Raw genomic sequence first — 23,498 nt, 5'->3', positions numbered from 1 at the left:
CACCGGGACGAGCCGAAAAGGGAAAGGTGCCAATGTGGGCTTCAGGACCACGTGGCAGAGTGTACCTTCCTGATTTAACAACAAATATGACAAACAGGGTAGAGGAGACAGAGGAGGGGCCCACTCGCTCACCCTCGAGCAGCTGAACGGACAGACAAAACCCGGGGCCCACTCACCAAATGAACTGGTTGGGGGCGTCACCAATGCCAGGGGGCCGGGAACCTTGTTCGGGCGCCAGCTGTTGCAGGTTTCCTTGCGGATCCAGCCCACGAGGGACTGCAAGGAACAAGGGTTCTGGCCAATGTGGGGGTGAGTGGTGCAGAATCAACACACAGACTCTGGGAGTCGGGTGAGAGCAGGCACTAAGCGAGGTGCTGCAGACTCGTTTGTTGCTGGGAAGGGCAGGCCTTGTATACCTCTCCCCCTGCCTCCAGTGCCCCATAAGTTGGTGTGTCACTTCCTGCTAGATCCCCTCATCTGGGCAGGATCCCCTCATCTGGGCAGATTGTAGGTTGGCTATTTTGCGGAAGCACAGGCTGCGTTCTCAAAGCAGAAGCTGTGTTCTCTTAGTGCAGCCTGTGCTTAAGCCTGGCACTTCCTCTCCTACATGACCCCACTTAAGAGGCTGAGCATGTTCACATGAGTGCAGCCTGTGCTTAAGCCTGGCACTTCCTCTCCTACATGACCCCACTTACTTAAGAGGCTGACCATGCTCACATACATGTATGATCCCACTTACTTAAGAGGCTGAGCATGCTCACGTACATGTATGACCCCACTTAAGAGGCTGACCATGCTCACATACATGTATGACCCCACTTACTTAAGAGGCTGAGGCAGGAGGACTGAGAGTTCAGGCCTCACCTGTGCCACGTAATGAGACCACTTTATAAATGAATAAGGAATAAAATAAATAAATACATGACTTGATTAAACAGTGACAACTTAGTCACATTTCCTGCTGTTTAAGCACTGTCATAGTTCTAGAGATAGATGGTTGATTCTAAGGATGGGTATACAGTTCTAGGCATATCGTACAACTCTAGGTAGTTCCAGTGGCTCAGCAGCCCCACTGAGAATCAGCTCTTTCATAATTTCCATTGCTGTTGCTTCTCATCCCCAGGTTGTAAAAGTTACAACGACAAGATGGCTGCTACAGCCCCCATCACAACCTTACTCAAAACCATTCAAAAGCAAAGCATGGGATATCTTCATTTCATTCACCCCTTAAGATTGGTGGAAACTTTCCAAAATCCCTCCAACAGATAAACCCTCAGCTGCTAAAATGGAGCTATGTTCTTGTTCCTAAACCAGTCAGGCAAGAGGGTATAATCAGGACTAGAAGAGAGCTATTAAGAGATTAAGATTCATTCTCAGAGGCGAAGGGAGTTCAGTCTCCAAGTTCCTCAGCGTGAGGTAACTAAGCAGAATTGATGTTCTATCATTGAACAGTGAATAAATAGTAATTGGGGAAGGTGATGAACGGTTTGTGGTACGAGTATATTTGTAACATTTGTACGTCTTCTTTCTCAGCCCTTTAGAGGACCTGAAATGTTTGTTCCTAGGAACATTTCTCTTGTCTTCACTTTTGCCATAAATAGGTGCCATGGTAGATTCACTTGGCTTTCCTTCTGTGATGCTGCTCATGGCCATCTTGTTGTAAATGGATTTGAAGATATTCCTTGAGGATTACTGGTTCCACATAAGACTAAAACATCTATTGAAGGGTGTTCTTTGGACTTAAAAATGTTTTGGAACCATTACTTTGATAATGAAATAAGAAATCACATGAAACCAGCCATGGTAGCTCACTTCTGTAATACCAGTACCTAGGAGAAGGCAGGAGAATCAGGAGTTTTACAAGTCATCTTTGGGTACATATCAAGTTTGATGCCAACCTGGGCTGCCTGAGACCTTATCCCAAAAAAATACAGAGTTAAGGTTAGTTTAATCAGCTATTGTCCCATATCTCATAGAATCTTTTACATTAATATATTTTTAAATTAAATAGCTAAAAGTGGTTTAAAAAACTAAGACACCAAAAAAAAAGAAAAAATGTAATGAAGGCCAACTGTCCTTTTGACCACTGGTTCCACTTCCTCTCCTCAGTCCTCCTCAATGGAAAGCTCTGATACCATTTCCTATGCACTTTTATCTGTACGTACACATGTACATATGCTCACCCATATATATAAGAATTGCTTGTAGTGATATTGTAGGATACTTGGCAAAGGAAAGAAAGTGATAACAAGCAGGAAGAGGTATGCTATCAGCATTCTGTCACCTTAGCAGAATACCTGAGATACCAACTTAGAAGGTCTATTTTGGCTTACAGGCTCAGAGGCTTTAGTCCAGTGCTGCTTAGCCTTAGTGCACTGGGCATATGGTTGCATGTACAGCATGGTGGTGGAAGCTTGTGCATGCTCTGCATCCAAGAAGGAGAAACAGGGAGGATGGGAGCAAGGGTCCCAATATTTTATCCAAGAGAATGCTTCCAGTGAACTCACTTCCTCACACTACGCCCACTTATTTTATTTTATTTTATTTTTAATTTTTTGAGACAGGGTCTTACTGTGCAGCTCAGGCTGGCTTAAGCTCAGAGCAGTCCTCCTGCCTCGGCCTCATGGCTCATGTGATTACAGGTTTGTAAGCCATCATGCCTGACCAGGCCTCGCTTAATCATTCTGCCAACTCCCTATAGCACCGCATGCTAGAGACCAAGCCTTGAGCACATGGGTCTCTGGTTGATAGTTCAGATCCAGGCTACAGAAAAGAGCAATAATAAGCAGTGGAGGGAAATGTAAAGATTAAATGTGGAATGTGTGGAGAGAAACCGAAGTACAGGAGAGCAAATGTAGGGGAGCCAGAGGTTAGGAAAGGCTAGGGTGGCCAAGAGGGCCTTGATGCTCTTCTGAATGTGGGATGTGGGACAGCACTGGCTTTAAAGTAATCCCTCCTCAGTACAGTACCAGGATGGCTTTAGAGCTTGACAGAGATATGAACAAAACTGATAAGAACGTAAACAATAACAGGAAAAACTCAAGGAAACAAAACCGACCAATAGTAGCTATAAAACTGGTTCATCAAGTCAGTTCTATTCAGTCAGAATGGTGGCAAAGTACAGTGATTCTTATGACAGCTAGAAATTTATGAACTGTTCAATCACTCAGTTCCTGACAAAGAACTAGAACTGACCCAGGAAATAAAGACGAAGTCAACTTTTACATGAAAACACACCAAACTTTTCTGTTTGTTATGGAGACCAACAATCCTCTATCAAGAAGTGGACAGAAGAATTTTCTAACTAGAAACTGATAAAGCCCAATCATTTGCTTATAGCAAAATTATCACCCTGCAACATCATCTCTTCTCTTCAATTTCTGTCACCGAATTGTTAAATATAAATTTACGTCAACCACTTCTATATAATGGAATAACATGTCGGTGCCCCTAGGAACAGGAAGAAAGATCTTTTGTTCTGATTTACTATTCTGAACGCTAAGCAATCTGGGTAATTTTCTACTTTTTTGGTAAACAAATAACTTATCTTTTAAAAGTTAAAAAAAGATTTAAAAAATTTAACACAAGAATTTGAAAAACAAGCTGATAAAACCAACAATTCTTTGGTTGCAAAGGACCGCCGTCGTTGGCATTCTGCTGGCTGGACTCAGAGCAAGCTGTCTGTCATGGTTCATTCAGGGCACCTTTGCTGAGTCTTCACTCATCAAGCTCATGATCTGAATGAATCCATGTTCCCAACATTCTTACCAACCTGAAACAGAAGAGTCACAGGAGAAAGCAACTTCTTAGAGCCAGTGCATCTTCAGTGTTGCTGGTCTCTGTTTGTCAGGAGGGCAGACGGACAGCCTGTTAGAAAACTCAGTTTAGGTCGTCCCCCACTGTAACAGGCACCAGGCCCTAGATCATCCCCCACTGTAACAGGCACCAGGCCCTAGATCATCCCCCACTGTAACAGGCACTAGGCCCTAGATCGTCCCCCACTGTAACAGGCACTAGGCCTAGATCGTCCCCCACTGTAACATGCATCAGGCCCTTTTTATAGGTAGAGTTTATTTTCACCCCCATTTAAAAAGAGATACAATAGGTCTATACCTTTTGCATACACCTTTTGAAGGCATTGCAAAAAATGGAGTTTATAATGCTCAGACACAATTTATACAAAAGATAGTTTGACCCTCAACTTGACATAAAATCAAGTTGACCCTTGTTAGACATATGTCCCCCTGAAACTTATTAAGTTACAAAAATCAATAAATATTCTTAAATTAGGATACTCAGCTCCTTTTTGGTGAATTCTCAATTCTGCAGAAATGTTCAGATGCATGTGTCCTAGCAGTGAGCTTCTTGACTCAGTCCTGAACTATGTGCATTTTTTTTATTGTGATTAATTTTTGTGAAATGCAACCACAGAATTCTTAAGATGCTTGCAAAAAACTGACCAGTATTCCAACTCAGTGACATAATTGGTTTCCTTGGGATTTCTATACCTGGGTTTGCCAAGCCAATAAAAAAGAATTAGCGTATACAAAATGTGTTGGAAGCAATTCAAGAGCTCAGCTGCCAATCCAGATCAACCACAGCCTCTGTGGGCTTGTACAGCTATGAATTATCGTGATTCAGAGGACCTCCTGCTCTTTTCTTCTTAACATTTCAAGAGGTTTATTGTAGCACGTTGCCCCAAGTCTACCACAAATATCCCAGTGTATATTGATCACTCTGTAGCTACTGGCTTTCATTACAAGAAGAATCATCTTTTGACAAGACTTTTTAATGAACTATCTGCCTAACCTCATAAAAAAGTCGATAAGTTTGTAATTTACTTTTCTCTGACACTTAATTTGTCTTTGATGTTTCTTAGGACACAGGCTCTCTGTTTTAATTTAGTTCATCATCAGGAGAGAATTCCAGGAAGCTTTAGGGCATTTTAATTTATTCCCAAAGAACATTTCATCATGGAGCTACTGGCTCTTTCTTTTTTTCCCTCCACCCGGGGAATATAGGCCCTCTGGCCTTTCTGTAGCGGGATAAATGACTCATCTCTCAGCGTGAAGTTAGCCATGCTGAAGTTAGCAATGCTGGAACCTCTGCTGGTCTCTGAGATAGAGCCCCAGATGCGGTGGCTGACATTTCCCCCTGTTAGTACTTAACTTGAAGATCTAAAGTAAAAACCTTCCTTCTTACATAATTCATTTGTATCGCCTCTAATCTTTTGCTTTTTGGTGGACAAGACGGATTCTCCCTCCAGTATCAATTAGACTTCCTGGTAGACACCAGATCCCTGAGTGGGAGCTTGTGAAACATGCTTCACTTACTGTCAAATCTTGATTGACACACAGGGTTTGGTTTTTGCTTGTTCTTTATGAGATTATTTTCCATTATTATCCATGCCAAAAATGAACTTCTTAGAAAATAAATAGTTATTCATTAGTTCCTTCAGTATAAAAACTGAGTCATGTTTCCATCCTTTCCGGGAAATATTATGTTGTTGAAACCATTTTTGACTCCAGTCTCAACTGACTTTTGAAATCTGTGTAATTGCTAGGACATGATGGTACATGCTAGGCCATCAGTGTGCATCCAGGTCCGTGTACATGTTCAACCTCTGCTGAACATTCCTTCTGTGCCTCAAACTACTTGTATTTTCTATAGACGTTAAAGAGTATCACAAAGTCCACTGATGGTAAACTCATTTGCATTATTAGTTTTGTTTTTGTCCAACACTGATTGTTTGTTTGTTTGTTTTGAGACAAGGTCTCACTATTTAGCCCCAGCTTGTCTAGAACTCACTATGTAGACCAGGCTGGCCTTAAACTCACAGAGATCTGCCTGCTTCTGCCTCCTAAATGCTGGAATTAAAGGTGTGCACCACCACAGCCAGTGGTTTTCTTTTTAAATGTGGATAAGAACCCACATTTCCCTCCCTCTGGAATGATGTTTTCACTGTATATAGAATTTTATGCTGGCAGTTATCTTCTGACAGTATACTGGGGATAAAGTTCTACTGCTCTCTAGCTTTTGTTACTGTAGTTATAGTGTAGGGGTTTTTTGTTTGTGGGTTTTTTTTTTTTTTTTTTTTTTTGGTCTTTTTGAGACAAGGTTTCCCTGTAGCCGCAGCTGGCCTGGATTTGCTAATGGAGACCAGGCTAGCCTCGAACTCACAGAAATCTGCCTGCCTCTGCCTCCCGAGTGCTGGGATTAAAGGTGTGCGCCACCACAGCCCTTTAGTGTAGCTTTTAAAAACAATAATTGTATTTTCCCCCTTTTGGCTTTATTTACAGTTTGGTTTTCTTTTGTTTTTTTCTCATATTTTATGCCATTTTTCTGTAATGTTTTTATTTTAAAATATTTTGGTATTCTTATTTTATGTGTATGAATTTATTGCCTACATATGTGTAAGTGTACCTGTGTCATACAGTGCCCACAGAGGTCAGGAGGGGGTATCAGATCCCCTGAAACTCGAGTTACAAATGGGTGTTAGCCACCATGTAGATGCTAGGAATCAAACCTGGGTCTTATGCAAACAGCCAGTGCTCTTAACTGCTGAGCCATCTCTCCAGCCCCTTTCTGAAGTGTTTGAAGTGGCTAGGTGGATAACCTTTATCAGTTCTTTAAAACCTCTCAGCTGTCGTGTCAGCAAATAATGGTTTCTGTCCAGAGTTTTCGTTCCCTTCTTGGGGTGCTGTCTCCCTCTATTTCTGTCTCTATTTCTCTCTGTCTCCCCCTGCTCGTGTGTGTGTGTGTGTGTGTGTGTGTGTGTGTGTGTGTGTGTGTAAAATAGGCTCTTCTTCCACCTTCTCCCTTTTAACACCAGAATTTTCCATCTTTTGTCTCTGTGTGTACCTGTGGATAGTTTGGGGGTTTGGGGGCTTTTTTTTCTGATTCTTTTCCTAACTCCCTGGCTCTTTAAGAGCCATCCTGCTCATCCACTAAGTGCTAAATTTCAAGCTGTGTGTTTTCTGTTATTTCTAGAAGTTCTATTTTGGTTGTTGTCAAATCAATGGTCTGGAGTCTGTAGCTTGCTGCCAGAGGTTTCCCTGTGAGTTCTCTGGCTCTGGGGAGGCCCTGGGTTTGGATTGCAGGCTCCTCACCCTTCAAAGCTGCCAGGAAAATTTCAGATGCTCCAGCAGGAGCTAGAGCCCATCAAGGCAAAGCAACTCTCTTGGGTTTCAGTTCCCAGACTCAGTGTTCCCTTCAGTTAGGCCTGGCCGTGCCTTAAGATTGAGTGGTTATAAGGGTCTCTAAAGAAGATAGTTCCAATATCAAATCCAAATTTTAGTTGTTTTCAGTGGGAAAGACTGCCCAGATAACCTAAGTAGCCATTGTTAGAGATAGAAAGGCCTCTCATAGCATTGCTGAAAGCTTTAGTATCTGTGTTAGTCTGGATTTAACAGAGGCACATAGACTGCAGGAGACTCGTGTGTGTGTGTGTGTGTGTGTGTGTGTGTGTGTGTGTGTGTGTCAGGGAATTGGCTCAGGCATTGTGAAGAAGTCTGGCTCAGTGCATTCTCACAAGGCTGTCTCCTCATCTAATGAAGGCAGGAAGTGGAAAGGACAGATTGATAAGCAGGCTTGAATCTGAACAAATAAAGACCCAAAGCAAAGTGTCTGTAGATCCAGTTGCCACTTCACACAAACCAAATCAACAGAGCAGCAGTAACGCATGTGTGTTATGAAACCTCTGCTGACACCCATCAACCTGCCAAGTCGCTGGAACTGAAAATAAACAGAAAATGAACACGTGAGAACAGAGCCCCACTGATTCACATTGGAGCATCATCATAAAACCATCAGTGTCATGTAAAAGTTGGAAATTTTCGTATTTAAAAAAATTTCAACTTCTCTCAAAAAATTAGACTATGTGTTTGAAACAGAAAGATACAAACAAGTCTCCGTGATTGCAAAGAGGCTGCCCATTAAGCCTGTGTGGGGTTTCATGGATTATTCTATTGTCTGATGATTTCTAAAAGGTAACTGAGTTTGAAATTTAAATGATGTCATAATATAGATTTTCTGGGATGCCACTGATTCTTCTTAGGCCAATTAGCTTTCTTTTCCTTCCTAAAGATGAGATGATGTGAGAATATGCTCTTAGGTAGACTAGGTAGAAGGCAAGCATCCTACCTAAGTAGAGGGTAGGGTGAGTTGGGGTTCAAAGTCTTCTCAGCAAACAGCAGATTTAGCATCAGGAATTGGTTGAGATGGATGTCCATCTTCCCACACCATGCACAAACAGCAGACTTAGCATCAGGAATTGGTCGAGATGGATGTCCATCTTCCCACACTGTGCACAAACAGTCTGCCCACCCAAGATGGAACCTGTGCGGTTTCCTTCCACTTTTGCTCCTGAGTGATGACATCGGGCACGATTTCCCTGTATTTCTCTACTACTAATTAGATGTTAAACTCTCAATATAGCTCTAATTTTAATATTTATTTTGTTTTTTTAAATTATGTGTAGATGTGTGTTTTTGCATATGGGTATGTGCATGTGTGAGTGCAGGAGTCCACTGAGTTGAAAAGAGGGTTTTGGATCCTCTAGAGGCGGAGTTACAGGCAGTCGTGAGCTGCCCAGTGTGGGTGCCAGGAATTGAATTCCAGTCCTTTACAAGAGTATTCCTGCTCTTAACAACTGAACCATTTCTCCAGCCCTGGTATTTCTAATTTTTAAGCCCTCTTTTGGGAGCAACAGGATAATGAAATTTATTAACACATACTACCCAGACACATTTAAATAAAAACTTATAAAAGTATAACTGAGATATGAAAACTATGATATGACTTTACCCAAGCCTTTGGTATTTTAAGGGGAAAATGACCAAACTCAAACCAAGAGAAATGCTTAACTATTTATCCAAAGGTGATATAGCTTAAGTGCCTTGAAATTCTTGGTGATGCAGAATGCAAGGACCAAAGAAAAAGCTGTCACAAAAGGGCCAGTGCAGGATTACCGTGTTGAGAAAACACTGAAGAAAACCGGTTCAAACAAAGGAAAACAGTGGCTAACAGGAGTTCCATTCTCTATTTTCTTGTTATGCCTCAGCTGTATTAGCGTAGCAAATCAACCACGGGGATCCCATTGATATGTTTTCTTTTGCCAAAATCAGTTGGCACGAGCCTTCTGCATTTATTAAAATCATTGCTGAGTCTTTGGATTTGACAAGGAAGTTTTTTAACTTCTAACTGAAATCAAGATTCAAACAATATTTTCACATCTCACACATCTCACAGACAGATACACACATTCATTCATACACACACACACACACACACACACACACACACACAATACTTGAAAAAAGTAACATCAGGAAGAAAGGATCTATTTTGGCTCACAGTTTCACAGGGTTCAGTCCAGGGTCCTTTGTCTTCATGTTTCTGGGCCTATAGTGAGGCAGAACGTCTTGTTGGCATGAACCTGTAGCCAAGGTTGCTCTCTACACAGTTGAGAGGAAGCAGTGAGAGGCAGCTGAGATGAAGGGGCAGGGGACAAGATACATCCTTTTAGGCATGCCTCCAGTGACCAGTGCAGCCAGACCTCAGTTCCTCACATTTCCTTCGCTCCCCGGTGACACCATCAAATTATGAATTTATGAATGGATTAATCCACCCATGAAGTCAGAGCCTTCATGATGCATCATGTCCCCAAAGTCCATTAGCTGACAACCATGCCCTAATACATGAGCCTGTGGGGACATTTCATATTCAAGCCATAACCTCAAAATGGGTTCTGCCCTAGATCATCATGCTGGATTGTGGAAAGCTCAAGAGAATAGCCAGCAGCACTCCATGGCTTATGTGTAGAGTGTATAGAGAACAGAAAACATTGTATCTTTTTTTTTTTTAGCTCCTAGACCAGTTTATGATTTCACTCAAGCATTCAAAGAAATGCGATCTGCAAAACAAAAAAGCTAGATTACAAAGGCCTTTCACGTCTTTACAAACTGCCATAAGTTGTCCATGAAATACATTTACAAGCCTCACTTTTTATTCCAAAGAAAAATTTCTACCTTTAACACAAGAGCAACTTACTTTGCAAATAGACAAATATCATAATGATAACCAACACTGTTAGAGGTAGAGGAAAAGATGCCAAGACAAGAATCTTTTCCATAATGACTAGCAGAATGTCTTGTCAAAGTTAATAATTAAAGACAAGTAAGTTGCTTATTTCACCTATCAAGTCATTCCTGAAAATTGAGAACATTTCATTCCTGGAATGCCAAAGGGCTTGGATAGCACTCTCTGATTTCTGACTATCGCTCAAGTCACAGTGTATAATCTCAGTGCTTTGTAAACAGGAACATGGTTGAAAAAAAAAAAAAGCAATACAACAAACAAAAAACTTTAGAAGAAATCGAAATTTGGAAAGTCATGTCAGAGACTCTGTGAACTACAATAGCCTATAAGATCTTGGAACATATTCAAATAATTGTTAATAATAATTGTTATTTTCTAACCAGAAAAATAATCTACTCAGGAAAGTAATCCATTGTTAACAAGGCAGTGAAGAAGGAATGTGTGAACAAAATGCCTGTCAAATGGTAGGTATTCCACAAAAGACAACTTTCTCATCTGAAAAATGGCATAAGTTCCCATTTCCCAGGAGTGATTTTAGGGTCAAAGAGGACTAACTATCTGAAGCATCCAGCTTCGCACAGTAAGTGCTCAGGACTATTGAAGCCTTCATATACATGAAACCACAGAAGACAGACTGAAAGAATTCACTGTGACTCAATGGTTGCCAAACCACATGGCCTGTTTCTGATTTACCTCATTTAAACTCAGCTCTCACCAGGCATGGTAGTCACGCCTTCAATCATAGCACTTGTCAGGCAGAGGCAGGTGAATCTCTGATCTCCAGCGTGGTCTATATAGCAAATTCCTGGTTAGCTGGGCAATAAGAAGATCTGGTCCCTGTTTCAAAAAAACCCAAAAACCAAACCCAAACAAAACAAAACTAGCAAATAAAAAACTTTACTCTCAAGTATGATTTTATTTATAAATGACAAAGATATTTGGCAGCAAAAAACGAAACCCAAGTAGGAAACAAAATCAATATATTAAACTTCAAAAACCGAAAAGCAAAACAAAACAAAACCCCAAACATTGTATCTTTTATCTTCCCTTGAAAATTATTTGGATTTTTTGTCTTTGAACTTTTCATATTATTCCCCCTCCAAAAAAGGGAAAGCCACTCTTACAGTTGAGATGTACAAAATGGGCTTCTCCATCTCTTAAACTTAGTACTTTGTTTTAGGTGGAACTAAAAAACCCTAGGACTTGAGACATATCGTAAAGTAGTCAAAACATCAAAAAACTGTTAAGATGCGAACTGCAGTACAACCAGTTAGTCGGAGCTACCGTGACTGTCTCACCTGGGTTTCAAAATGGCCTTTATGTTGTGTGGCCACTCACAGTCCTAGCCCGCTGGCCAGAGTCATCCTTTAAATCAAGTCACTCCTCTGCTCAGGACTCCTCAGGGGTTTCTGTCTCCCTCACAATAAATGCTTGCAAGCTTCAACCTGATCCAACCCTTGCATTCTGGAACCTCTGTCTTCATTTCCACTCAGATCTCTGTTGCTCAAGCCACACCGGGCTCCTTGCTGATCCCAAACAAGCAGCACAATCCCACCTTGGGCTCTTGTATAGACTGTTTCCTAATCTCTCAAATGTTGTTTGAGCAACTCTGTCCTATCCTTTAAGTCTTTCTCAAATCTGTGATCTTGAAGAGAATTTCCATGATCACGCTACTTAAATTTTCTCACTCAATGATGCCTATCTCTGGCTCTCATTTTTTCTGGTCTATTTTCTATGTTCCATTGCACCTCTGGTTTAACTATGTGCTTCTTTCCTAAGTGTGGTTAGCCGTCCTCCATTCGGGTATAAGCTGCATGAGGACAGGGCTTTTGTCTGTTTTCTTCACACATGGCTTGCTGATACTGTTGAGCACCTGTATTAGCTAATTTTCTGTTGCCCATAGAAACACTGACCAAAACAACTTATAGAAGGAAGAGTTTATTTGAGCTCACAGTTCCAAGGGGCAAGAGTCCATCATGGTGGGCAGGCATGGCAGCAGAGTTGTGGGAAGAATGTCATATTCACTCCTACAGATATTACTGCAAAGTGGATTTTTGCTCAGGTTTCACTTAATGAGAAGCCTGTGAATAGGGGGAATCTGGATCAGAGGTGGCTGGAGAAGGATGGGAGGCTAAGCTCTCACATCCTCAAGCAAGCTCAGGAAATAAGAGAGCGACTGGGGCTTTGGCAAGGCTTAAGAACTCTCTAAAACCGACCCCCAATGTCATGTTTCCTCCAGTATGGCCACACCTTCTAAGACCTCCCAAAACAGCGCCACCAACTGGGGACAAAATGTCTAAATACTTGGAGCCTGTAGGGGACATTCTCAATGAAACCATTCCCAGCACTCGGTACCCAAGAATGCCTAGCACATTCTTGGTGTTTATTTTTACTTTTCAAAATATAGAAGACCTCATAAATTTGTGTGTCATCCTTACTTCTGGACCATGCTAATCTCTGTATGGTTCCAGTTATCATGTATGTGCTGTTGAAGACAGCGCCAATAAATATTTTTAATGTTTTATTTATGTTGAAAGCTAATTAATTCAACTTTGCATTGAAAGAAATTCTGTCTTTGGGGATGGAAAGCAGAGCAATCTGACTGGACTCACTGGGCTGGATGTGAACACCATCAATCAACACCAACTCTTCTCAGGTCTCTCATGATAGTGTGGCTTTCTGAAAAATTTTTCGAAAGAATCGTCATCATATTTAACATCTATTTCCTGGAGAGGATGGGGAAGAGCCATGGAGAAGTCAATTATCAGTCCTGCTATGTTTTTGTAGGCCAGGTCCAGTCACCCCACAGGTGCCGGGGAGGTAAAGGCAAGTGGAGGTGTTAGATGTCTGCTCCAGAGGAGCATCGGGAGACTGCCCAGACTTTAATTTGAAGCACCAGGTGACTCAGAAAACAATTTTATTGCCATAAAAATGACAGCCTCCCTTTTTTTCCACACAGGGGGAAGGTTCCTCCTCATTCTTGTCGGAAACTTGCCTTGAGGATCCCTCTGTCCCCCCCAACTTTACTCCCCCCAACCCTCAAGCTCTCAAGTGATGAGCACCGTCCTTCCGGCCAGGTAGGACTGGATGGGAGGGGTGGATCTGAGAGAAGGGTGGTATGCGGCCATGCCCTGTGCAGGCAGCGAGGACTTGTCTCTTCGGTCTTCACCCTCCCTTCTCCACAGTCCCATCTGCTTCCCGTGAAAGTTCCAGCACGTTCCTTTCCTCTCCTGCCTTCCTCTGGCGTTTCTTCATTGTGCTTTCCCTAACTGACATAAACTCGGTTCTTCCTCCTTCTTCCTTGCGCTTCTCGTTTGCAAAATGGATTCCTATTTAATCTTTCTTTTGTCCATGTGTGCTCTTAGTCCGTTCTTCCCACTTTTGAAACATTTTCCAGCGGTCTTCACTGCCTTTTTCTTCACAGTCATCATTTCTTAAAACACAGTGCGAATCTGTCAGGGAGTCTTCCCTGCCCCTCCTCTCCTTACCACACTTCTCTTTGGAAAAGCCCAAAGAAATTCATTTTCTTACCACATGACATTTTGAGCTGAGAGGGCAGCTCACGAGCTTGACTCCGTAGAAGCAGGAGAGCTTGAACATCCTCTGCAGGGGGACGCTGGGTCAGCAGCTAGTGAGTGGAGCCGACGAGGTTTGGAGGGAATCTATACTTTCAGAATGGATTTCACTCACCAGTGGAGACACACTGTGAATCCTTTGTATTAGTTTAACAGATCTGAATACTGACCCTTGCCATTCCAGAGGGTGCACATTTGGGAGGAGAAATGAGGCATTCTTGTGATTCAAAAAAATCGAACTTGTAATAGCACAATAGGCTAGTTAATTATGGCTGGCAACATTTAATTGCATATTACAAAATGATTAGTAGGATTTTGAATGTTTTCAACACACACAAAATGATGTATGTTTGAGACGATGGATATGCCAATCACCTGACCTGACCCTCACATGCCATGAACGAAATATCGTAACACACCCCATAAAGATAGTTAGAAAACTGAAAAATTAGAAATTAAAAAGAATTGAAAATATTTTAAAATAAAACAATCTTTTCCTTTAAAAATACCCAGATGTCTTAAAGAAATTTACTGATCACTTTACTCTTTGGTTGTACTTTCCTTTTGGGTGTTTAAGACCATACAGTTGGCCTAAATAAATCAATTTATTTTTACACTTAAGTTTGTTTGAGGATCTGTTCCTCAGGAGTCTCATGGGCTTGGGAGGAGTCCCTGGCTCCTTTCTTTTACCAATTCCATCTCTGTGAAGATAAGTCAAATATCCTGCTCCACCATGGTCACTTGGAAACATGGAGGAAATGTTTCCTCTGAGTTGACCCTCCTCTTTGTAGACTGGACACTGGTTCAAGTCGATCTGGTCCATGGCCTCCCTGAACAAGAGGACAGGTGACTCACCACAGTTACAGGACATTTTGAGAGATGTTCCATAGTCCCCTGGAACTTAGTCGACCTTGGAGGGCAAGGGGCAAAAACTGTCCTTTAAGCACCTCTGACAAGATTAGTATAGGCCTCCAAGTATGGCTGTTAGACATCCAATAAGGTTAGTTCCACCAGTCCAGTACTTTTAATTACCATGTGCTATGTAGATAAAGCTTGGGTAAAAAACCAAGTATTCTTAGATAAACCTTGACTAGATATATATTTTGTTCCTTAAACTAGTTGACTAAACTATGACCTTAGAAATTTTAAGATTATGTGTATATTATTTTTGTGTCATCCCTTATGTATTCCCAGACATTAGGCTTAAGTCCATATAAAAAGTTATTTAGACAGTTATTTCTCATTGATGATTTTGTTCCTAACCAGAGAGTGCTGCTCAGATGTAAGATTTCAAATCTTGGCCTGTAATACTGTAGTGCCCACCTGTAGCTAAGGGAGATAGCCTGCTGCTGTTCTAAAAATGATGGCTAAATTTGTTTTCTCCTCCTATCTAGAAGCCTTTGAGAGGGAACTGACACTGATTCTAGCCACTTCAACGGCTATCAAAGTGCCTGAAAGCAAATCCTGAATTCACTCTTGAGTCAGCCTTGAGACAAAAGAAAAATGAGGAGGAACCCAATAGAGGGATGCTTTTAGAAGCCCTTGTCAAGAAATTTCAATGGACTCTCATATGAACATTTGAAAATTGCCCTGTTCTGACTTTTTTTCTAGTTCCCTGTCTAGAACTTGTCATGCTAACTACTCTTGCCTTTACTTCTCCTTCACATCTATTCACCAGTCAAGGACTTTCTTTCCCCCCCTACAGATAAGAGTTGTGCAATTTGGGAGTCTTTTAGATAGACCCACTGAAGGGGTACCCCAGTTGCCTCACCCTGCATTCCTGTTCAGCATGGAAGAAGCTAGAGTGGTCTGCATCCTGATTCCTTGTCAGCAAGTTGGGTAACTTCTTCAGAGGATGATGTGATAAGGAGGCAGGAATTGACTAGGCAGTTAGACCCCACAGAAAAGTAGCCTTTTTCTTGGCTAAAAGTCACAATGTCCTTGGGATTCCTAGCAACATTCCAAAGGCCAGAAATGTTGAAAGTATCTGGAAGCTTCTATCTAATCCTTTAAAGATATTTAGGGTTACCGCTTCAGATGGAGGAGTATTAGAGTAGCAAAAAGCCCCCCCCCAAAAAATAAAAGGAGTACATGAAGTTATCAGAAAAAAAGTGAGATCTGGAAGCTTCTATCTAATCCTTTAAAGATATTTAGGGTTACCGCTTCTGATGGAGGAGTATTAGAGTAGCAAAAAGCCCCCCCCCAAAAAAATAAAAGGAGTACATGAAGTTATCAGAAAAAAAGTGATGGGAAGATATGGGAGGTGTTGGAGGGGAGGGAGTGGGCATGAATTTGATCAAAACATTTTACATGCATGTATGAAATTCTCAATAAATTATTTTTTAAAAAACTAATAAATAGCAAGATGTGGTGCTAGAGAGATGGCTCAGTAGTTAAGAACACTTGCTGCTTTTGCAGATGACCTGGGTTTGGTCACCAGCACCCACATGGCAACTAACAACCATCCAAAATACCAGTACCAGGGAATCCAGTGCCATCTTCTGGCCTCCATGGGCATTGCACACACATGGTACACTTACATACAGGCAAAACACTCATACACATAAAATAAAAATAAATTTTTAAAAATTTAAATAGCAAGATTCTATTCTGATGTAACAAAATAGAGTTCTATAGTCAGGCCTGAAATTGTTTTGTTTTTTTTTTTCCTTCAAATATTTGTTGATTTGTGAAGTAATGTAATTTTGGAATATGTCCATAAATGGCTACAAACTACTTGTTGAGGAAGAGAAGTACATTCCTGTACCTCCACACATCTCTACACACCTCCACATACCTCCACAACTCCACCCACTTCCACATACCCATACATACCTCCACAACTCCATACACCTCCATGCACCTCCACATACCTCCACACACTTCCACATACCTTCACACACTTCCACACACCTCCACAACTCCATACACCTCCACGCACCTCCACATACCTCCACACACTTCCACACACCTCCACACAACTCCACACACCTCCACAACTCCATACACCTCCACACACCTCCACATACCTCCACACACCTCCACATACCTCCACACACTTCCACACACCTCCACACACCTCTATAGCACTAGCCAAGGTTTAATGGGTCTGTGAATTACTTGGGCATCGTATTAAACAGCACATCCTGATCCAAGAGGCTCCAAGGCTGGGCGGAAGAATCTGCCTTTCTAACCACCCCGTTCATTTTCTGATCCAACATGTCACATTCCTGTGACCACATTATGACTGCAAGGGTTCTAGAACATTCCTACCTCTATCTTAAACATGTGGAAGACACTTTTAAGCTGCCTTTGTAGCACTGTTTTATACTTAAATTTTGCTTTTATCCAGTCACAAGCTTGGCCCTTTTATATCTTTATTTGAGAGAGAGAAAGAGAGAGAGAGAGAGAGAGAGAGAGAGAGAGAGAGAGAGAGAGAGAATTTGAGAACAAAGTCATAGCCTCATCATGATTTCTGATCATGGCCTCTCAATAGTGTCAGTTGTGCACCAGTGTGACCCTGTGACACAGCTCTTGCTGCAAAGGTAGACAGAATATGGATTTTCATCTTCTGTAGGCGGCCACAGAGAGAGCTTGAAAATGCCTTATTAATTTGAGTATGAATGCTAAGACTTCTTTCAATTATGAGCATCACTGGAATTTCAGTTGTTGCTGTCCCAGTAGTAGTAGTAGTAGTAGTAGTAGTAGTAGTAGTAGTAGTAGTTGTAGTAGTAGTGTGTGTGTGTGTGTGTGTGTGTGTGTGTGTGTGTGTGTGTATGGGGGCAGGGAGGAAGCCACAGCACACATATGAGGGTCAGAGGACAACTTGCAGGAATCAGTTCTCTCCTTCCACCCTGTGGGTTCCGGGGACGAACTCAGGTTGCCAGCTTTGGCAGCAAGCCCCTTTACCCACTGATCTACTGCACTGGCCCTGCCCTGATAGTTCTGAGAGCCACTGTAAGACATTTCATGCTATGAGTAAAGTACTGTATTCCTTCTAAAGATTACAAATGACAGTGGCCCTAAGAATACAGGACTTGGGTTTTGTTTTCAAAACACATGCATAGAGACTATAAAAGTTACAGTCTTGCCCCAGTGCACCATAGGGCTTGTGAGACTTCATTTTCAACTTTACTTCCTTCTGAATGACAACCAAGCTCCCTTCTTAACAATATATATACATATATTTTAAGCTACAAATAGTCCCATAGTACCTGAACTTCCAAAAAAACCTTTAATTACATTGTCAGCCTGCTTCCTTCAGTTTCCCACAAAGGGTGATGTAAAAATAAACCGGTCTCACACCTTTCATGGAAAAACAATTCTCATTGCTAAACCAGAAAAAAAAACTTATAGTATTTTATAGCTTAAAAAAGTACAAAACATTCCTTTGTAGTAGTATATAGAAAATAAAGTTGTCTTTCTATTTCAGTTTCCACAAATGCTTCTTGCTTCCTGAAATCAAAAGCAAAGCAAATGAATTAGAGCCAGCAGTATATACGATGATCATATTTGGTAAAAAGTTTATGAAGGAGCTTGATCCCAGGAGCATTTGTAGCCAGTAGCTCAAGCTTCACATTTTTAGAATCTGAGTATACCATTTCATTATTGATGAAAAGTATACTCATCATTAGCTGAAGATTGATCACTGAAGATGAATAGGTTGGTCATACTTTTAATCCTTGTAACTTCTGTATTTAATAAGTACAAATCACCACAGAGCAAGATTTAAAACAAGAATAATGTTTCCTCCTTTATATGAGAATTATTACTATAGGAATTGGGGGGTGGGCTGGAGAGATGGCTTAGCAGATAAGAGCACTTATTGCACTTGCAGAAGACCTGAGTTGGGTTCCTAGCACCTGTGGTCAGATAGCTCACAACAACCTATAACTCCAGCTTCAGGGAATCTGACACCCTCTTCTGGATTCCATGAGCACCTGCACTCACACATGCACAGGCACACACATTGATACGCACATATACAAATAATTTAAAATAAAATAAATTGTACAAAAAGAACTGTAGAATGACCAAATCCTAAAAATACTGCTGACATCACATTGGAAAATTACAAACTTAGGACACGCATTTATTAGGTGCTTGCTATGTTCTAGACTACGCCAGCAGGGAACACAGAACAGAACACAAATTTCTCCATACTTTAAACCATTAAAAGTCAGCTTAAGACAACAGAAAGATATTAAAAAAATCTGCCTGAATAAAAATAATTCTAAGATATGATTTAGCACATATTGAGCACGTGCTGTGCTATCAATGCCTCTGAGCGCATTTCATGTGCTGTCTTCTTATTCTTAGTGCTATGCACCTGAAGAAAATAATGTCTGAAAAGGATCATGAGCTCCCCCTCCTTTCTTCCTCCTTTCCCACTCACATGCCATTTAGTTTATACACATAGGTGCCGACTTCACACCGGAGACTACTTGGGGTTGTCTCTCTCAGCATCTTGCCCCCTTTTCCCTCCCCATGTTCTCCTTGGTAAAGCTGCCTACATCCAAAGCCCTCCATAAGCATCCTTGTTAGTTAAGCCTACAGAAAGGGGCCAATGCATGCCAAAGGCTAGTGTATACTAGGGGCTAGTATGTGCTAGAGGCTAGTGTGTATTAATGTTTACTAGGGGCCAGTGTGTAAAAAAGGCTAGTGTGTACTAAATGCTAATGTGTAATAAGGGTCAGTGTGTACTAAATGCTAATGTGTAATATAGGTTAGTGTGTACTAAGGGCTAATGTGTAGTAAATACTAATGTTTACTAGGGGCCAGTGTATACTAGGGGCTAATGTATACCATGAGTCAGTGTGTACTAGGGGCTAATGTATACTATGAGTCAGTGTGTACTAGGGGCTAGTGTGTACTAATTGCTAATGTGTTCTAGGGGTCAGTGTGTACTAGAGGCTAGTGTGTACTAAATGCTAATGTTTACTAGGGGTCAGTGTGTACTAGAGGCTAGTGTGTACTAAAGGCTAATGTTTACTAGGGGTCAGTGTGTACTAGAGGCTAGTGTGTACTAAATGCTAATGTGTTCTAGGGGCCAGTATATACTAAAGGCTATTGTGTACTGAAGGCTAGTGTGTACTCTGGTGCAGTATACTAGGGGCTAGTGTATACTAAAGGCTAGTGTGTACTAGAGGCCAGTGTGTAGGCTTTGTCATGGACCTAGTTTTACTTGTTAAGCAATTGTCTTTCATTTGATTTCATTTTTCTTTCAATTTACATTTATTAGGCCCTCGTGTTTATCCCCAGAGGATACTCAGAAATCTAAAGAACATCTTGAAAGAGCAATTTCTTCTTTTTAGATTGTATTCTAAGTCTAATCACATAGCAAGATGAAGCCTCTCTAGAGCCTATGACAGCCAACTCTGTTCTTCGGCAGCAGAGGCAAGAAAACTGCTTTGGGCTACAACTTGAAAGATTTAGACAAGAAATAAAGTTTTCTGAGAGTAAGGACATCTAAATATTTAAATGGATCCTCAAGGGTTGTCATATATGTCTTTGAAGATCTTTAAGTGTGGAAACAAAGAATCCTTCCCTGAACAGAAAGCCATGTGTGATGGGGTGACCTTTTCATGGTCTCCTTTGAGTCCATGAAGGATACGATTAATTAAAGTCAGCTGTTTACCACTAAAATAATAGGCAAGAGATCCAGAGAACTGAAGGTGTTGGAGGACTCATTAAACAGAGTTGCATAAATATCATGCTGAAAGATTTAATGAGCCCATAGGGTCGCTGATAGAGCAATGGCGTCTAGATGGCCTAGAAAAAATAAATTAGAATTGATAGCATGCTTCTAAACTAACCACTATAGATTGCTAAATTAACCTGAGAGATGGAGTCTATAATTATATCTTAAGGATGCATATTGGTGTTCTCATCCTGGAGAAAATGAAAATTGTTCATTTTTTAGTTTATACTCGTGAATAATAAAGAGAAGTTCACTTGCACATGCTTGTTTCTGTGGCCTTTGGGAGCCATGCTTGTTTTATAAGGCTACAATTGGGAGAACCGTGTTCATTGGTTACCTTTAATAATCTAACCAATAGTCAGTGAATACCTACTACGTAACAGGGCTTGGAGTTTGGGACTGAGAAAGTAGGAAGAGCCTGCCTTACACCTGTGTAGTGTTCTCTGATAGGACTTTCTGTGGTGGTGGAAGATTTTTATGTCTGCGAAGCCAGTGCAGTAGCCACTAGCCTCAGGCGGCTTCTTGCCATTTGCAATGTAATTTATTCAAAGAAGAAGTTGAATTTTTAATTTAATTTAGCAGCTACATGCTTAATTTCCAGTGTGTTACCACCTTCCTACAAAGGATTTGCATTGGCGCAAAGCACTGTGATCATCATTATAAAAAGCTGTTTATATCCCAGGTATGTGGCTCACACCTGAAATCCCAGACTTGGGAGGCTGAGGCAGGAAAATCACCACAGGTAGAAGACAAGCCTGAGCTACAGATGAGACCCTGCCTTGAAACTAGCAAAAGCTGTGTATTGGGAAGGGGAGAAGAGTCAGCATTTATTTAGAAAAAAAACAAAACAAAAGATGGCTTCACAGAGGCAGTAGCATTTGAGCTGAGCATTAATGGACTGAGTCAAAGTTGGGGGCAGAGGAGCAGACAGAAAGAATCCCCAGGGTTTAGGAAAATCCTGAAATGCGAGTACCATGTTTCTGTAGAATAGCTGTGCCTAATCCAGGGGTTTATATTGTATTAGTCTCCTCAGGCATCCATAACAGATAATCACAGATGTGGGGCTTAAACAACAGAAATTTATTTCCTCATTCCTTGTGGAGTCCAAGCTCAAGGAACCTAAACATGACCGGCTTCTGACGAGGCCTCTCTTCCAGGCTTGAGGAGAGTTCCTTTGCTATAGATCTAGGGAAGAGCATTTGCTGTCTCTTCCTCATCATCCCAAACACAGTAACACTGCCAATCAGGGCTTCAGCATGTGAATTCGAGAGGACACAATTCAGTCTGGTATCACATGTCATTTCTAAGGGTTTGCTTTGCTTTTTGTAGAAAAGGAAATATATATCTCATACTCAATTCACACAAATTATATAGAAAACTATCATCTATCTAGCATCTGATTAATTAGTTTTTGATTTATATATTGGAAAATAACACAGAATTCTAGAATATTAACAAGTGTAAAAAAACGCTTGAACCAAAATGCCCACGTCACAGAGATCAAAAGTCTCTAAGGGTTGCTTAAGCAAACATTAATTTTCCTTTTGTCTTTGAAAATAAATCACTGGCAAACTGGAGCCCATTTTCAAATTTCTCAATGATTTAATGAGCCTGTTGTTAAATATGGGCATTATTAAAAATTAAATTACATAGATTTAGAAGTAAATAAATTATATTTAAAAAAGGGAATTAATTCCCAAAAGTCACCACTTACTGATTATTAAATAGCTCTTGCTATTATCTGTGCTTTTTGTGCAATTATAGAATCTGTTTGCTGGTTATAACTGTGTACTCCCTCCCAACTCTTTTTTCAGTCATCATTTTGATAGTTTGAAATTGATCATGATGTAAGTAAGAATTTATACTATGAAAAGTACCAAACCCTACCAACAGGGCACTTTTTTCCTACGAGAGCCCCCGTTAAACACCACTGACACAACCCTATAGTTTTTCTGGCACAGGGTTTCCCTAGGATTTAAAAGAATTCCTGTTGGAGCTTACCATTGTTGAAAAGATTATTGCCCCGTGTCTTAATCCATTTTCTTTTGCTAATGGCACAATACGCAGACTACACGAGCTGTTAAGAGGTTTACTTGAGCTCATGGTTCCGGTTCAAGGTCCAGAGGCCAAATCTGATGATAACTTTCTTGCTGGCCAAGTACTAGGCAGCAAAGGACATCACATGGTGAGAGACAGAGAACGGGCTTTTATAGAAATCCTGTTTTTGGAGATAATTCGTTAATCCGTTAATCACGAGAATGGATTAATCCACTCATTAGGGCAAAGCCCTAATCTCCTCTTAAGTGTTCCACCTTCTTCTACTTCTTAATATCTCATAATGGAGATTAAATTTTAACATGAGTTTCAGAGAGGACAAACCACATTCAAACCATAGCACTCATTTTGTAAAACCAAAACAAAAATTCCTGCTGAAATATATTGCCTTTTCAAGGTCTTCTTCCATTTTCTACAGGAGAGAGAGGTTGTAATGGCTTCTTGACCGGTGACCTCCAAGGTAACCAGTGTTAAGTATTTTGGAGAAAATAAAAAAGTCCCTTAAAACATACCCCAGCCTTTACAAGAGTTTTCTAACCCAGTCAGAGATGATGTCTACCTGAAAATTGCTTCCACCATCATGCTAATAGCCCCCCTGCTGCGAAGCCTCACTCAGCTGATGCCATGCTGACACCTGCCTGGTTCATTTTACAGAGAGCATGTTTTTACCCTTCTACAAGTTTTAAGCAGCAATAAGTGAGGTTGACTATTTTCTGTGGGAAGCGTGTCTGTCCACTTGTTACCCTTTTACATCATCTGCAAGCAAGTCAGGAGTTGCTCAGATTTTGAAAAGTGAATTTTCATTTGGAAGAATTCATCTTCAGTCTCTTCCGAAAGCTAAAGTTAACTCATACTAATGGGCTCTACAGTTTGAGGACCAGGAAGTTACAGTGATTAGTCCAGAGTCACAGAGAGACTGATTAGCAGCTCGGGATTTCCTGTCCTGGTCTTGCTGTTTAGATTTACACTGCAGTACATGTGTTTTCTGATTAGAGGCATGTTTATGATTTCTTTTGTCACAACAACTTATGAGGCTTCAGGAGGTGGTTACAGGAGAAAGGATTCAAGCA

The 23,498-nt window shown here is 41.0% G+C and overlaps 1 protein-coding gene and 1 non-coding gene across 5 annotated transcripts in view; one reads left to right on the top strand and one right to left on the bottom strand.

Moving 5' to 3' along the window:
* Window positions 1-23,498, top strand: part of Plcb1 (phospholipase C beta 1) — an 803,221-nt gene that overhangs the window by 708,496 nt on the left and 71,227 nt on the right. Inside the window, exons 32-33 of one of the 4 annotated variants that reach the window (XM_029564146.1) lie at window positions 13,058-13,175; window positions 15,068-15,086. The exons of 2 other annotated variants lie outside the window; for them this stretch is intronic. In XM_029564146.1, the coding sequence (XP_029420006.1) occupies window positions 13,058-13,153 (96 nt within the window). In that variant the 3' untranslated portion in view covers window positions 13,154-13,175; window positions 15,068-15,086. Of the gene's footprint in view, window positions 1-13,057; window positions 13,176-15,067; window positions 15,087-23,498 lie in introns of those variants that run through there. One more of the 4 variants, XM_008834353.2, reaches the window with a different exon arrangement.
* LOC115070609 lies at window positions 12,496-12,597 on the bottom strand. The gene has a single exon (XR_003849756.1). It is a non-coding gene; the product is annotated as a U6 spliceosomal RNA (small nuclear RNA).

Source organism: Nannospalax galili, unplaced genomic scaffold, assembly GCF_000622305.1.
Source record: "Nannospalax galili isolate Female #2095 unplaced genomic scaffold, S.galili_v1.0 scaffold1477, whole genome shotgun sequence".
Classification (NCBI taxonomy): Eukaryota; Metazoa; Chordata; class Mammalia; order Rodentia; family Spalacidae; genus Nannospalax; species Nannospalax galili.
This window is presented reverse-complemented; position numbering and strand designations above follow the sequence as displayed.